Genomic DNA, 15,445 nt, shown 5'->3' with positions numbered 1-15,445 from the left:
CCAAATAGCAATTTATTGTTCAAATTGTGTTTTCTATGTTGTCATTATAATTTGTTTCATTGTATTTAGTAAGTTCTAAAATGTGTGTTTGAATAGAATTAATAATAAATCCACCTCTACATATAATTATTTTATTATGAGTTTTTCTCAAAATTTCTAACATTCCATCAGCAACCCCCCAAATTTCAAACCTTCTTTAATATTAAACATTAGAATGATACCTGTCCCTTATGACAAGCAATAAAACCATCAATGACAGGAATCTCTTATCCAAGTTCTGTCTCAACCAATCAGGGTTCACCTATCAGCACCCGCAAGGCTGCCAGCAGATCTTTTACAGGCCTTGCACTGGACGACGTCTTGGCAAGGATCAGGAACTTATCCAGGCAACTGTTCCTGACATGATTGTCTGGAACAAACAGGATATTATATCAGCTTTCAAGGGTTTGGCAGGTTTGTTACTTTGAGTTAAGCCAGGCAAGCTTGTATTCCAGTTGGCCACTTGTCCAACTGCTGCATTCACTTTATCAAATCAAATCAAAATTAAATCAAGCATTATTGTCATTAAGCTGCACGTACAACTGCAGTGCAGGCAGAATGAGACGGCGTTTCTCCCTGGGTTCCTATAAAAATGATAGTTAAGAAGATGCACAGAAGAGATACTAGGCACTGACTGTAAAATGATACATAATAAATAAGATAAGTAATGGGTGAGGATAGGTCAACAGTTATTCAGCGGCTCTTTAATACTTTGAAACGGTCTTCAAAGAGCTTGTGGAGAGGGTGTGAGGGGTTGCTGATGATGTCCAGTATCCTGATACTGCAGTGTTCAAGGCAGGAAAACTCAGATTGACTTCTCAGCTCCCCTAACTACCCCCTGCAGGGTGATTCTGTCTTACCTGTCATGAGAGAAAGCAATATTCAGCTGTATCTCTCCTTTGGCTGTCGTTGGTTTCTTCCATTGGGGTAACCATGCACCAAATAGACCTAAAAGTCCCATCCATCCATCCATCCATCCATCCATCCATCCATCCATCCATCCATCTCTGTATTTTTCCATTACCCTTGATTAGGACATAGATCTCCCAGAATAGTTGAGATGCCAACCCACACTCTCATGCACCTCCTCTCCTCTCCTTGCTTGTTTGCAGCTCAGTGGACCATATTTTGAAGGCTTTGATCAAAAGCTGCAGACTGTAAGTCTCATCCTCTGTGATCATGTAATTTCTGTAGCAGATAATGTATTGCTTTCATCTTGAGTTGAGCTGTGTACCGGAGATCAGTGTGTGTATTTGTGTCTTTACCTGCCTTCACTTGTCTGCATCTGTTTGTGTTCATGTCTATCCGTGCTCTGTGCGCGTGCACATGGGTTTCTTTCTCAGGTATTTCCCGGCATCTACCACCAAAGAGATGTTGGCTGAGTGGCGCCCCCTCTTGTGTGTTTTTGACGTGGCTATGCAGAAGGCCATCAGCAATATGGAGCTGTTTCTGCCCACCATCATGCCCCCAGAGGAACACGGCCGGGGCTTTCGGTAAGTGGGCCAACTTGAATGGCTGTGTTTAGAAATAATGGATGGTGCCAAGTGCAGTTTGTCAGAGCCAGAGCTTGCAACAAAGGGTTTAGAAAGTACCAAAGGCACTGGAGTCTGCCAGCAGAAATACGTAGGTAAGATATGTTGCAGTATTGTGAAAAAAAAAATTCTACTTTTGAACCTGTTATAAAATCCTGATATTTGCATGAAGTGATTCGTTTGTATCCTGCAAAGTTCATTCAAAACAAAGAGCCTCTGAAGTCCCTGAAACACATTTGATGGTTTTACCATGCATTTGCACCGTTGCACCTGTGACCTTCAGCGAACTTTGCTTTTGCATCAGCAGCCAGGCTTCCCCTTCCTTTGCATTGCGAATGTGTTGCGATCTTCAGATATATTTGCTCCTCTGTCTCTGTAGTTTTTATGGTTGCCTTACAGCCACCGAGGCTCTTTGCAGCTTTCAGTGCATTCTTTAGCATATTCACTCCCTTGCAAGCTATTTGTCTGGATTTATTTTTGGATTCATAAGCAGTTTTTGCACAGTTTCCACAATAAATCATCTATAATGCTCTGTTTTTTTCCATTTCAGTTTTATTCAGTCCTCTCCACAAAATACAGGGAAGGTAGAGAGTTCATATTTTGGAGAATCAGAGAGAGATGAGGGGAGCATCAGGTGTATGTGTGTGCGCATGTATGCGAGTGAATGTAATGGCCTTTTTTTTTTTTTGCATCTGTTTTCAGGTTGTGGTTTGAGGAATTAATGAATCTTTGGATGTCAGTGCAAAATCAGCCAAGTTGGGAAGGGGTGAGACATGCATATACACTCACAGTTTACATAGTTCACTGTTTTGTGCCCATTGGTTTTTTTATCAAAAATTTTATTTAGATCGACAACATAAAAAAAAACCCAGCAACAGTTCATGTATCATTGCTTTTTCTGATAATGGATCATTTCACATGACACACTTTTCAGCCCTACCTTATAGCAATGAGGATTGTCGGTTTCCATGCGGCACGCGATAAGATTTTCCATTCATACAACCTTTTTCATCCAGACGTCTGGCCCACAGCAAGCTGGCTGTGCACACTTCATCTTATTTTTTTTTGTTATTATCAGTGACTATACTTAATTCCTGGTCTGACAAACTTCACTGCAGGGGAAGCTCTTTGTATTCACAGTGATTGTTTGCTCTATCGTGTCTCGCAGTACCTAGTGAACCTGTTTGCTCGCCTTGCCAATGATAACATCGGCTACGTGGATTGGACCCCTTATATTCCCATAGTGAGTCATTTCCTGCATCATGCGGATATACAAATACATCTGTTAAGGTATTTTACTGGGCACTGCCAGAGTGTGTAAAGTAACAGGGAAATACTCTGTTTTGTGTGTGTCTGTGTGTAGATCTTCACCAGGATCCTGCGAAGCCTGAACCTTCCAGTTGGGGTCAGTCAGATGGTATCACCACGGTATCTTACCAACTCCTATGACATCGGACACTTGGTGCTGTGGATCACAGCACTTCTGGTACACACAATTCATGTTTTTTTTCCACTCCAACATGTATAGAAAGAAGCCAAACATTAACCATAATTGCTTCCTTCTAATTGTTTTAATGTATTTCTACTGAGATTATTGTTTATTCTGAACATGATTGTTGAAAAATCTGACGAAGTATATTGAGGTCATAGTGTCACTGACCTTTGGAAAAAAAAAAAATTAACCGGCTAAAGTTGAAGCATTTGAAACATGTGCAAAATTCAAAGAATTTTCCACTGTAACTATGACAAAAACAGACACATTCATTGTGAATACTTAAGATTTGCAATGGAAATACACATGAGGTCTCACTGACCTTGAATCTTGATCTTTGGTCAACAAATTTCTTTCTTTATTTTTTGTTCTTCAGAATTTCATTAAAGTTCATGTTGGGAAGCAAAGCAGCAAAAAGACTCCAAGGGCTTCCAGGAGCTGACACTTTTTTTTTAATTACTATTATTTTTATCATCCTTTATTATAATTATTATATTAATGTTCTTGTCAATATTTGTTTGTATACTATTATTATCAATGTTGGCATGTTTTTATCCTGAAGGTTTTGCAGCATTAACAATGAAATAAATTTAATCAAAATGTCATTGCAATGGCATGCAAAATATGTATATTCTATTGCAGCTACTCAATTACCTTGGTGGTTTGTATTTCTGCAGGGTGGACCAGGAAACCCAGGACAAAAAGAGCTGACCTGCCTCTTCAACAGCATCGCCTCCTTTTACCACCCCTCCAATCATGGCCGCTGGCAGGTAAGTCTCTTCTTCTCCTTCGCACATGCTGAGAATAAGTTGTGACTAAATCTTCAGCCGCTTGCTGTCGTACTGCTTTGATTTATGGCCTGTCATTCTGGAGTTTGGCTGCCTCTATTTGCAGCAACAGCAAAGCAATAAGTGCAGCAGAATTGAACAATAGCACAGGCCCGTTCACGCCACCCTGTGCGAATGTGTGCCTGCAGTCTCGACTGATGCGGTTGCTTCAGCGTCTCCCGGCGAGCGTTGTGCGCCGCGTGCACCGGGAACGACACGCCGCTCCGAACTGGATCACGCCGGTCCCCGAGTGTCAAAGGCTGACTGATGCAGACATTCAGGAGTTCACCCGCAGCCTCACTGGAGCTGCCCTGCTGGCCATGTTTAGGTACTGCATGCTGTGAAAGCTTTCTTACACACCCCAAAAAAATTTTTGAATACAAATCTGGTATTATTACAAGTAATACAATGCATATCTAGTCATGTGTCTACATGAATATATGCACAAAGCAAACATTGGATAGCAGCGGTTGGAGAGGTCTAATAACAGTATTCTACCAACACAACATAGTAAAGCAACAAAAGATACTTTCAATACTATAATAAAGACTACACAACTAATTTGTAAGGAATCAATTTGTAGTAAAGTAAAGACATTACATTGTAACAAAATAAACAAATAAGTTATTGTAAATGAAAAGAAATGTTACATATCAGTGATAATTTTGGTGATTGTTGTAGTTGTTAAGTAAGGCTATTCTTTAAAAATAGCTTTAAAGATGACATTTCAAAGCAACGGCAGTGTGAACCGACCTAATGTGGGAAGGCCGCTAATAATCCTTTTTTACTCATGTAGAAATAGAAACCATAGGTGTCACTGTGGGTGTAGGTGTGAGCATGCTGTTGCATAGCCTGAGCCAATTAGTGGTCCTGTTGGCCGACGTTTAATGGCCAGAATTTCTCCAGACTTTCATCCTCAGAGCCAGAACTCAAGTTCACAAATAGAGTGTGAATGCGTGTTTGGTTTTCCACCTTCCAGCCACTACTTTTATCTTAACAATAATGTCTATTTTCGAGCAAATATTACAGTAACCAAAACCCCCAGAAATCAGAAACCACCAAGTTAGTGTTTCTTGCTCAAAGTTTGAAGAAAAAAAACTGCGTAGTAGTTTTTGACATTTTGAGATGCATATGAGTATGATTCAAACACAACTGAGGTGACTCAGAGTCACAAGTCACTAATTCAATGTTTGCTGGCTTATAACCAAGTAAACATCCGTCTGAATGATTGCCAATAAGTTACCTAACTGCTGTGACTCAGTTGCGAGTGCGGTCACTGCACAGACTTGGCTTCAACACGAAGGCCTCCGCCATGTGAGCCTAATCTGGACAAAGACGGGGTCATACCAGATTAGCCGTCTCAGAGTGTTGTTGTTGTGGTTGACACTGTGCTGCATGTATGCACTGTATGCATCACTTGCCCTCTCCTGGTGATTTCCAGTAAAACCGGCTGCACAGATGCAGCCTACGCGCTTCAGAACCTCGCCCTCCTCACACCAGAGCTCGCCATACCGCCGGTACTGGAGAAGTAAGTCTTTGAAATGATGCGACAGTCTTTTCGGTCAACACACAAATACACGGGACTGACCGTTTTCATGTCTTACCAATTTTCACACTACACCAAATTTATCTATATTTATTCCCTGTGTCGGGTTTGTATTTTCTACTTGTGCGTGCAGGTGCACCAAGCGCCCACAGGGAGGACATGCAAACCCGACAATGAAAGGCCCTGAGCCTTTTAAAACATGGTCCGATGTCAGAAAATGAAATACATGACATACTAAAAATCTACCTGCAAATCAATAAACAACATAAATATTCTGACATCTGATAAATAGAGTACCTAATTATTTTCACAAGTAAATCAAGGATTAATAGTCAGTTATGAAATATTAACCAAATTTCATATGTGAAGCTATGAGAGCAGAATTGAAAAGGAACAAATGTCCAGATGTAGTCCACATCTATTTCTCAGTTGATCCATAGAAATTACTGCTTTTGCTGTTCTTTCCTTGTACTCCACATTGAAAATGTCTCCCATTGGTTTGTGGTTGATTGTGGATGTTTTGAAGGTGTTGATCATCCACTTGATGCATCTTTGATTTTTCCTTTTGTTGAAGGAAACACTCTTCGATTCTCGACATTTGAGCCAGAATTTGATGGCAAAGTCTCCTCCAAATGCTGCCTATCGTAGACGACTCCTCGCAATTTAGAAACACTCAGTGTGTATCTTGGCTGTGTACGTAGTTATTTCTCGGAGACGAAGTATTGGTTCTGATGCAAAGGTGTAGCAATGAGCTCTACAACCTCTGTGGTGTCAGTTCCCTCCATGAACCGCATGAGATCTGCAGATGTTGACAGTATTGTTGAGCCACCAGACTTAAATACTTAAACAACAGTTGTTTTGAGAACGAACACGTCCCATCTCGTTTTATTATTTACTGTCACATGTCTTATGTATAACAGGACCTATGCAGCGATAGCGACTCTGACTGAACCGCACACGCTCACCGCCACCCTCACCTGCATGATCGGCATGGCCCGCAGCCTAGTTTCCCCTAACAACCACTACCCAGAGGGCCGTGGGCACGTGCTCCCTCTGCTTATGGGTGCTCTGCCGGGGGTGGACCCCAACGACTTCAGCAAGTGCATGGTAAATAATGGAAAGTAATGGATGTGTTGATTAGTAATGAAGAGGAATTGCTTGACAAGTAGACAATACGGCCTTCGCTGATTAAATTCCCTTCTTGTATACTCGGATCTATCCTATTAATAATCCCAGAAAGCGGAATGAACATCTCAGTTTGGAGAACTTGCAATTAATGTGTCTCAGTCTTTGGTTTCTGTCTGAACTGTAAAATGGATTGACCACTTCGTCTTGTGCGCTCATTATAGCTAGGTTATCTTAATCCATCACACCTGAATAAATGAAACATTTGAGAAAGTTATTCCGCTGACATCTGGTAAGTTTCTGAACTCGGAGAGCCGTGATCACGTCAGACGATGTAAATGGAGCCGCGTTCTGCTCTCTCCGTCCAGATAACGTTCCAGCTCATCACCACGTTCACCACTCTGGTGCCTTTAGTGGATTGTTCGTCTGCTCCTTCTCAGCACGCCGATCTCACAGAGGTACGCAGACACACAAACGCACCGCAGATTCACAGAGAAGATTAAATACACATTTCATAGAAAACAATAGTTAGCTGTAATCAGTTGTTCAACAGTTATTCAAACCATGATTTCAGATTTTATATTTATTTTTTTATTTATTCTGTGAGATTTGAAAATAAAGTTGTTATTTTGTTGTTTATTTGGATTTTATAAAAAGAAGCAGTATCATTTCCATCTTAAATTCATTCCATGGACTTTTGAGATTATTTTAAGTATAATAAAGCACGTTGAGTAACCTTATTGAGAGATGCCTACATTGTTATTGAGAGATGTGTGTTATTATTTCTGAGATAACCATAAAGAGGAGGCATACTTTGAATATCCTAATATTATTAGGCATCTTTTAGTTACTGAAGGCCGGGGTGAGTCACCTCTTTTTACCTCTAAGTATCTCATATTTTTTAGTCACAGTGCGATTGTTTAATGAAGTAACTTGTAAATATTCAACTTGCACTAGTTGTGATGCAGAATAAAGCTGTGCTGTTTTCAAACTAGGAAATGCATTGTCACATTAATACAAATTAAAACAGGAATTTAAATAAAATTTTCACATTCTTGTACACAATTGCGAGGTCCCAGTTTATTTCAACTCCCTAATCATGAAATTTTATGCAATGTCTGAAAGTGGAAAAACTTTCCTCTTGTCTTGAAAGGAATAATTTGACATTGAGGGAAATACGCTTATTTGCTTTCTTGCCTGCCAGTCGATGAGAAGACTGATGTCCCTTTCATGTCTGCAAAGTAAATATGCAGATGTTAGTTAAGCATAAAAGACTGGGAACAGCTTGCCCGGCTCTGTAACCCTAGCAACAACAACAAAATCTGCCTGCCAGAATGGCAAAAGCTCACTAATGTGCACATTTTGGGTTGTTTTTAATGTGTGCGAAAATCAAAGTGTAAAAACAACATGTTGCCAATTTTCCTGGAGTCCTGTCGGAGCTATGAGGCGACCAGCACCAGATGAATCCGGTTTTTATTCATATCTTTGTGCCTGCTTCCAGTTCTCTGCGAGAAATTTCTCAGCAAGTCTCAGCAAAATGTCAACCTGTATGTTTTCAAACAATAGCGACTCATATACTGAGGAGCGTATTAGTGTAATACAAACAGCCTGACTAATTATGTTGATGTCTGCCTTGCAGATTGAAAAAGATCTGTGCTTTGCTTCGGCTGAGTTTGAAGACTTCGTTCTGCAGTTCTTGGACAGGTAGAGATAAATTAGCAAGTCAGACTGTCACTTAGTGAAGCTTTGTTGTCTGCGTCTGAATACGAATGTGTCTCTCCGTTTGAAATGCACCACTCTCACTAGAACTCACGTAAAACTGCCTTTTTGTTTAGTTTTTAGTTGTTGTTTTTTTCCCCTTTCCCACCGTAACTCTCGACATTTTCATGAGTGACAAGTGTTTCAAGTGTGTGTTTGTGTGTGCGTGTGTCCCTGTGTGTCCCTGTGTGTCCCTGTGCAGATGTTTTGCTCTGATAGACAGCAGCACCCTGGAACAGACACGAGGCGAGATGGAGACGGATACTCAGACTCATTTAGAGAGCCTGGTGGAGCTCGGCCTGTCCTCCACCGTCAGCACCATCCTGACTCAGTGCTCCATACAAATATACAAGGTACCACATAAACACTCAAGTGATCGCGTTGCTATCTCTTTTCAATAAACAACTTCTGTCTGATGGTTTTATCTGCGCTCTTCATTGGATTAATTAAAATGCGATGGTAGTTTGAAAATGGGGACCCATGCACATCTGAAACAGCAGAATATAATGAAATAATTGAAACACATGTCACATGTGTACGTGTATAGTTAACAAATTTGTTGATTCATAAGCTGCAGTGCTGGATTATTAAAGGTTGCAACCACACTGCCTGGTTTTGTCATTTATATTACTGTTATAACAGTTTACAAGACCAATTATTAGGCTGATTTTAATGCAGAACTGTTCACATTGACCTCATCAAATACCAGTTATCACATCTTATTTTAACAGAAAGAAGCCACTAATTTAATTACTTATATGGAACACAGCTCAGTTGAAGCTATAATGGTTGTGGTTATAAAACTAATATCTAGTGAGTGTTGACTTCTATATCGTTCTGACGAGGAGGTAGGTTAGGCATAGGTGGAAGATTTCTGCATCTGCCTAAGCCCGCTCAGTCACCATATCATATATGTTGTTTTATATTGCTCGTAGCATGTGTGACGACTAAATGCAATTTAATGCAAACAACAAAGAAAAACTAAAAGTATGTAAATTATGTGTTACTGAATATCTTTTATTCATTATCAGTGCAGAAATATAGTAAAACACAACGACTACTTTTCTCAGCACGAAGGGAAAATATCTGAAACAGGCCGAGTGTGGCGATGATTGCAGTACACTGAATACCTCCATTCACACATTAATGCACTCGAAGAGGGAGCAGCCCCATTCCCATGATGCACTGTGAGCATTTTAAATAGCACTTTTCCAATAATGCTAGTTATCAAAACAATGATCATGATTTTCGATTGTGAACACGACGGCATCAAGTGTACCTAATTTTGATCAACTGCGAAACACAATCAAGGAAACCCGTTGTTATACACTTCAGTTATATTATGAAAAGCGCTCTCGCGGGGCTCAAAATCATGTGGTCTCTTTCTGTGTTGCATTCGTTTTAGGTTGCGTTGCAGAAAGTGTTCAGCTTTGCCACTTCCAACATCTTTGAGACGTGTGTGTCTGGCAGGATGGTGGCCGACATGTGCAGAGCTGCTGCAAAGGTGTGTGTGTGTGTGTGTGTGTGTGTGTGTGTGTGTGTGTGTGTGTGTGTGTGTGTGTGTGTGTGTGTGTGTGTGTGTGTGTGTGTGTGTGTGTGTGTGTGTGTGTGTGTGTGTGTGTGTGTGTGTGTGTGTGTGTGTGTGTGTGTGTGTGTGTAAATATCAAACAAAACTCTACATAATACAGCTTTTCATCAGCTTTGTCACCAGTATCATGTGCATTTTAGTGACTCGGTCACCAGCTCTTCAAAAGAAAAGTATAATATACTCATTTTGATGGTTTGCTAATGTTCTGCATGTTTGTCTCTGTGCTTGTGCATACAAATGTGTGTGTGTGTGCCTTTGTTTGCAGTGTCATCCCGCTGAGTCTCTCCGTCTGTTCGTTCCTCACTGCTGCAGCGTCATCCTCCGCTTTACCGACAGTCAGTAACGGCCCGTGTGTATGTAGAGCAGTCCTGTTTGTGAGTGTTAGAGTAGATATAAATGTAGTATGCACACACAAAGGTTGTCCAAGGCCTCCTATATCAACACGCTCTCAGCAAGTTCATTCAGTTATTCATTATTAACTGCTGAGTAAAACCATGCAGTTTGCACAAGAGGGATTCATTTTTCAGGTTCTTTCACAGTTTAACCGGCCACAGCAATCTTAGAACAAATACACGGTTTTAAAAGGCACAGTGTGAAGTCTCAAGTGAGAAGTATTAACAGGCGAACAAAAGAAGAAAAATTTAAAAGCAAGCATTTAGTAATCTTTTCTGCCTAGTATTTTCACAGTTGGTTAACACATTAGAGTCCACGTGAAGTAGAGTTGAAGAACATTAGCATATGAATCAGTGAGCTGCCTGTAGGACTTTTATAGCTCTATACTGTGGACACTCCTGCTTAGGTTACAAATACTGAGATTTGTCTCAATTAGCCATTAAACTGAAGGTACAGAAGCATTTCTAGGTGAACTAAAACCTGATATGACCCCAGAATTCAATAAAAACAGCTCAATCTTCCATGGGAGCAATACTTTTTGTAATTCAGCTTTATTGTGTGTGCGTGTGCGTGTGCGTGCGTGTGTGTAGATGAAGAGCAGCAGAGTGAAGACGAGCTGGATAAGGAGCTGCTGTGGAATCTGCAGCTGTTGTCTGAGGTGAGTGAAGACCCCCGGAGGACTCAGCATACTCTTTAAAAAAAATAAATTCTACCTTATAACTTATTTTGTCTCCACTCTGTCTTCAACTTAAACTCTGTCAGCGGGTTACTTGGTACTGTTGCAGCTCTATTAGTGTGAGGGGGGGACCTGGGTTTGAATCCCACTTGCAGGTAAAGAACCCCCCAAAAACTAGCCAAGTCTACAGTATTAAAAAAAAAAAAAGCCAAATTGACTCTCAGTGTTGCTGCTTGATTCTTCCTCGGAAACTCTTGCTATTTAATGAACAGGTACACACTTTCATTTGTTTTTGAAACCGTGAGCCTCTAGTCATACCAGTGAACAAGAAAAAAATTATGAGCAAAATACATTTTTTGCAGCGTGCGCCCCGCACGATCATAAATATCAGGGCTTTGTCGTTAAACAGAACATATTGATACTCTTTCCGTTTTGCTTTATTACTCCCGCGAGCCTAATGCGAGTGGGAGCGGGCCAGACGCCGTGATTTACCGGAGACCCTCATTATTTAAGACACATCTCTCCTCTGAATCGCCTGTGTGTGTGTGTGTGTGTGTGTGTGTGTGTGTGTGTGTGTGTGTGTGTGTGTGTGTGTGTGTGTGTGTGTGTGTGTGTGTGTGTCTGTGTCTGTGTCTGTGTCTGTGTCTGTGTCTGTGTCTGTGTGTGTTCATACTTTGTGTGTATGTGTGCTGCTTTTAGGTGACACGTGTGGATGGTGAACAGCTGTTAAAATACCGAGGGGACGTGGAGCGGATCCTGTGCGTGTGCGTGCGTCTGGTGTGTAAACGGGCGTACACGCTGGCCTGCAGTCTGCTGGAGCACACACTGCGATCGCTGTCCCTCATCTATCCCACCGAGTATCGCAGCACCTCTGGGGGCTTCGATACGGACCTCCCCATACGGGTAAACACATGCGTGCGCAAACGCAGCCATTTAATCTGCTGCTATGACATTGAGACAGAACCCTAATCGTGACAATATTCCATAAATTCCTTTTCATCCAAACCAGCTGGGATATCTGAATGACTCATGAAATATATCAGACATGGGCATCTGGCGGCCAGCGGGCCACATGTTGCCCCACACTGCAACCAGATTATCACTTTAACAGGTGATCAAAGGATGATGGTCAGTTTGATCACATTCGAGCCAGGTATCAATTGGTATTACTCCAAGTTATTTAAGAAGTGGCCAAATGCAGCATGTTGATTCAAATTAGTGACATTTTCTAGTTTTGTTAAGTTCGTTGCTATAATTCTCTTAAATCAGTGACATTTTTGCTCTTGGGTCATATTAATGTCTGTAGTCCTTCACTGAAATACATGATTACATAGTACGATTCTGTAAAATGTTTGATAATGCATGGATTTTATAAAAATATAAACACTGATGAACACTGAAATTGTAACTTCCACATATTTTAATGAGGACCTTATAAAAGGTTAAGTGACAAAACAATAACCATAATTGTTTAACGTGTCTCGTGAATTCCCCTTCCACTGCAGTTTTACCCGAGCCTTGACATTGCATTGTTTTCCTTTTCTTTCGTGCTTCATCATGTTTTGTTGTTTTTTTCACTTGCTGCTCACCTCGCACTGTGTATTCTACTTTGTGCGGTTTATTTAAAGTTGCTCTGTTGCTGAGCGGAGGTTTCTATTCTGACCTGCCAGGAGACCGCACTTTGAAATTAGCCTCAGACTAACGACGCTATAATTCATCGATTTCTGTTGGTCATTGTACACGATCCCTTAGGAGCAAGTGGAGAAAGGTTTTTGACAACTTTCTCACATATGAGCGGGCTCTTTTTCCTCTCATTTACAATGAAAAAAAAAAAATATCACAAATTCAAGGTTTGGCAGTTGCAATGTAAATGCAAGATTCAAATTAAACAACCACGCAGTGATAAATACTGATTGCTTGGTAACTCCTCCTCTCTTTATTTAAGCTGATTTCTTTGGATTAGACTTAACTTAATCCATGTCACCACAGAAAAAGTAAAAAGTGGTGAATAATATAGGAAAAGAAAGAAATATTCATGAGGACTTGACATGTTTGAAAGTAACTGCAGAGTAAAGATGTAAAAATGTCTTTAGTTATGTGAGACAGTAATTTCCAGCATTAACATTGAATTGTGTGAGCTGGGAAACTCTGGGAAATGGTTGGACTTACTATGTTGCAAATAATATTGAGCACACATAATGTAATGATGAAGAGAGCCAATTCCGACCATCAAAATCCTTCTGAATTCATTCATTCATTCATTCATTTTCTTCCGCTTATCCGTTTCCGGGTCGCGGGGGTGACAGTCTGAGCACGGTCACCCAGATCGCATCGCACCATTTAAGAACCTTCCTGCAGGTGGTGAGCCCACAGGAAGTCCTTCTGAATTCATTACTGTAATATGTTAATATGTCTTGTTAATACATTTGAAGCTGTTTCTTACCAAGCAAAACGATACAAACAAACAGCTTAGATAAAGTCAGCTTAATCATTTGTGGCAGTATTACATTGGATTTTGATCTACCGCTAATGGTGGTATATTTGTATTGTTCACTGCAGTTCAGTGAGAGTTCCTCCCGAGAAACACCTACTCAGCTGAAGTTCGGTGTCTGAGGTGTTTGTTTTCTAATTATCTGCTTGGGATTTTGGTTTTTGCAATACAATACGAACACACTGCGAGACACCAAATATCTCTGTAAAAAAAAACCTGTTGTTTCTTATATTTACCCGCTGCGAGTTGCCAAAGTCCAAAGGGAGGCTGCAATGACAACTAGTATTATACTGGAGAAAAATCCATTATTTTGCCTTGAAGTTTGATTTTATGTTGTTATTCCAATGCTTCTCTTCAAGGCTGTGTGATTCAGCTCAAATGCAATACTTTTGATTAAATGAGTCGTACTTTATGATTACAGGAGTACAGGCGATGTTGATGTTGTGTAGTTGCAGATCCGTGCATATGCCTCTTTTAACTGTTTACTATTAAATTGACTCGATTCATTTTCATTTTATGGGTGTTAAATTGTCAAAACTTGTAAAAGGAGTGTGCATTTCTGCCCTTTTTTTGCGGTGACTTTAAGATCTAAGAACCTCATGTGTGAATATTGTGATTGGATTATACTGTAGAAGTTCTTTAGTATATGGGCACAATGCTGTATTTCTCTGGTATCAAGCAGATTGTGACATTTTAGATTTCATGAGAAGCACATTTACAAATCCTGTGTTTGGGGACTGGATGGGATTAAGACAGTAGATTCATTGTTGAATGTGTATTTAGTTTTGAGTCAGTTAATTAATAGCTGGTCCTGTTGGCCGCGTGATTTGTTTTCCTCTTCCTGATGAGTGGTGTTTTTATCGTTTAAATGTGTTTGACATACTTAAGCACCATTAGACAACACAGATCTGCGGTTTGGAGGTCTCGCTGCTTGGCCTGCCAGTTGTTCCAGTGGAAAACCTGGCACCGCACCCCCCTATAGCTTTCTGAGAAGACCCTCTGTTTCTTGATTCAGGACTGGGGTAGAGCTGGAGATGTGGCAGCTCTGGGTGTGTGTTGGCACGTACCTGGCCAGGAGGAGGAGGACTTTGTTTTCCAGCTGTTGTCCCGCCTCTTGCAACCCGAGCTCCAGCGAATCAAGGGCCACATCTCTGGAGATCAGCCAATGAGCAGGTGTGCCGTTTTACATTTATAGATGTAATCAGGCGCAATCTCGCAAGCAAAACAAATAAAACTGATGAATGACATTTCACTGGATCCTGAACTGACCCCAACATCTGTTTCAAATATCTGGATTTCACAGTTTTTTGGTTTTTGGGGGTTTTTTTTAACCATGGCTAATCAAAACCAGAGGGAAGAAGGGTGAATTTAGCTACTCAGAGTGTTGAAATGTTACCGCAGGATCTGCCAAGCAAATTTATAGCACAGATAAACATGCGTCTACTCTTACAGAATGGCTGTAATTTGATGTTTGGTTCACAGGGAGGAGTTATTGCAGAGTCTTGCCATTGTGCAGCACTGCCTCCTCGGGGCTGGAAGCATGCTGCCCCCTTTGGATGGACCGCACGTGTCTAACCTGTGAGGCCACATGTATTTACTGAAATGCACATTTTCAATCAGGCTTGTCACATTTTTACGCCTGACATTTCGCCTCCTTTCAGGGTGCACTCAATGGTGAACCTGGGCGAGCTGAAGCTGCACATAGGTGTAAACTATGGTAAGAAGCACAGCCACAGAGGCACAAGATGCACAAGTAGTCCATGTGAGTGGGTGATGAAGCTCATCCTGCATTCTGTGTCCATGATATGGGACATCTGTGTGTCTCCTGCCCTCCAGATGATTCAAGAGAGAACTACAGACAGTCCATCTGCCAGACCATGAGACTGCTGCTAAGTGAGCGAAGACTTTACCTTCACCAGACTTAACTTTTCTCCCCTTGTTGAAATGTGATTGTAACGCACAATTTATCTGCGTGCTC

General features: G+C 41.0%; 1 protein-coding gene across 1 annotated transcript in view; it reads left to right on the top strand.

Moving 5' to 3' along the window:
• The window catches only part of psme4b (proteasome activator subunit 4b), a 40,774-nt gene that overhangs the window by 5,142 nt on the left and 20,187 nt on the right, over positions 1-15,445 (top strand). Inside the window, exons 4-23 of the mRNA XM_080484825.1 lie at positions 1,152-1,196; positions 1,383-1,532; positions 2,274-2,337; positions 2,740-2,814; positions 2,935-3,057; positions 3,741-3,833; positions 4,040-4,218; positions 5,332-5,418; positions 6,357-6,543; positions 6,930-7,019; positions 8,201-8,265; positions 8,522-8,672; positions 9,725-9,823; positions 10,173-10,242; positions 10,891-10,958; positions 11,676-11,879; positions 14,483-14,640; positions 14,950-15,045; positions 15,129-15,184; positions 15,304-15,360. Coding sequence (XP_080340951.1) covers positions 1,152-1,196; positions 1,383-1,532; positions 2,274-2,337; positions 2,740-2,814; positions 2,935-3,057; positions 3,741-3,833; positions 4,040-4,218; positions 5,332-5,418; positions 6,357-6,543; positions 6,930-7,019; positions 8,201-8,265; positions 8,522-8,672; positions 9,725-9,823; positions 10,173-10,242; positions 10,891-10,958; positions 11,676-11,879; positions 14,483-14,640; positions 14,950-15,045; positions 15,129-15,184; positions 15,304-15,360 — 2,117 coding nt within the window. The remainder of the gene's footprint in view (positions 1-1,151; positions 1,197-1,382; positions 1,533-2,273; positions 2,338-2,739; positions 2,815-2,934; positions 3,058-3,740; positions 3,834-4,039; positions 4,219-5,331; positions 5,419-6,356; positions 6,544-6,929; positions 7,020-8,200; positions 8,266-8,521; positions 8,673-9,724; positions 9,824-10,172; positions 10,243-10,890; positions 10,959-11,675; positions 11,880-14,482; positions 14,641-14,949; positions 15,046-15,128; positions 15,185-15,303; positions 15,361-15,445) is intronic.

Source organism: Lipophrys pholis (assembly GCF_963383615.2).
Source record: "Lipophrys pholis genome assembly, chromosome: 1".
Taxonomy (NCBI): Eukaryota; Metazoa; Chordata; class Actinopteri; order Blenniiformes; family Blenniidae; genus Lipophrys; species Lipophrys pholis.
Note: the sequence above shows the minus strand (reverse complement) of the source record. Positions and strands in the feature narration are given on the sequence as shown.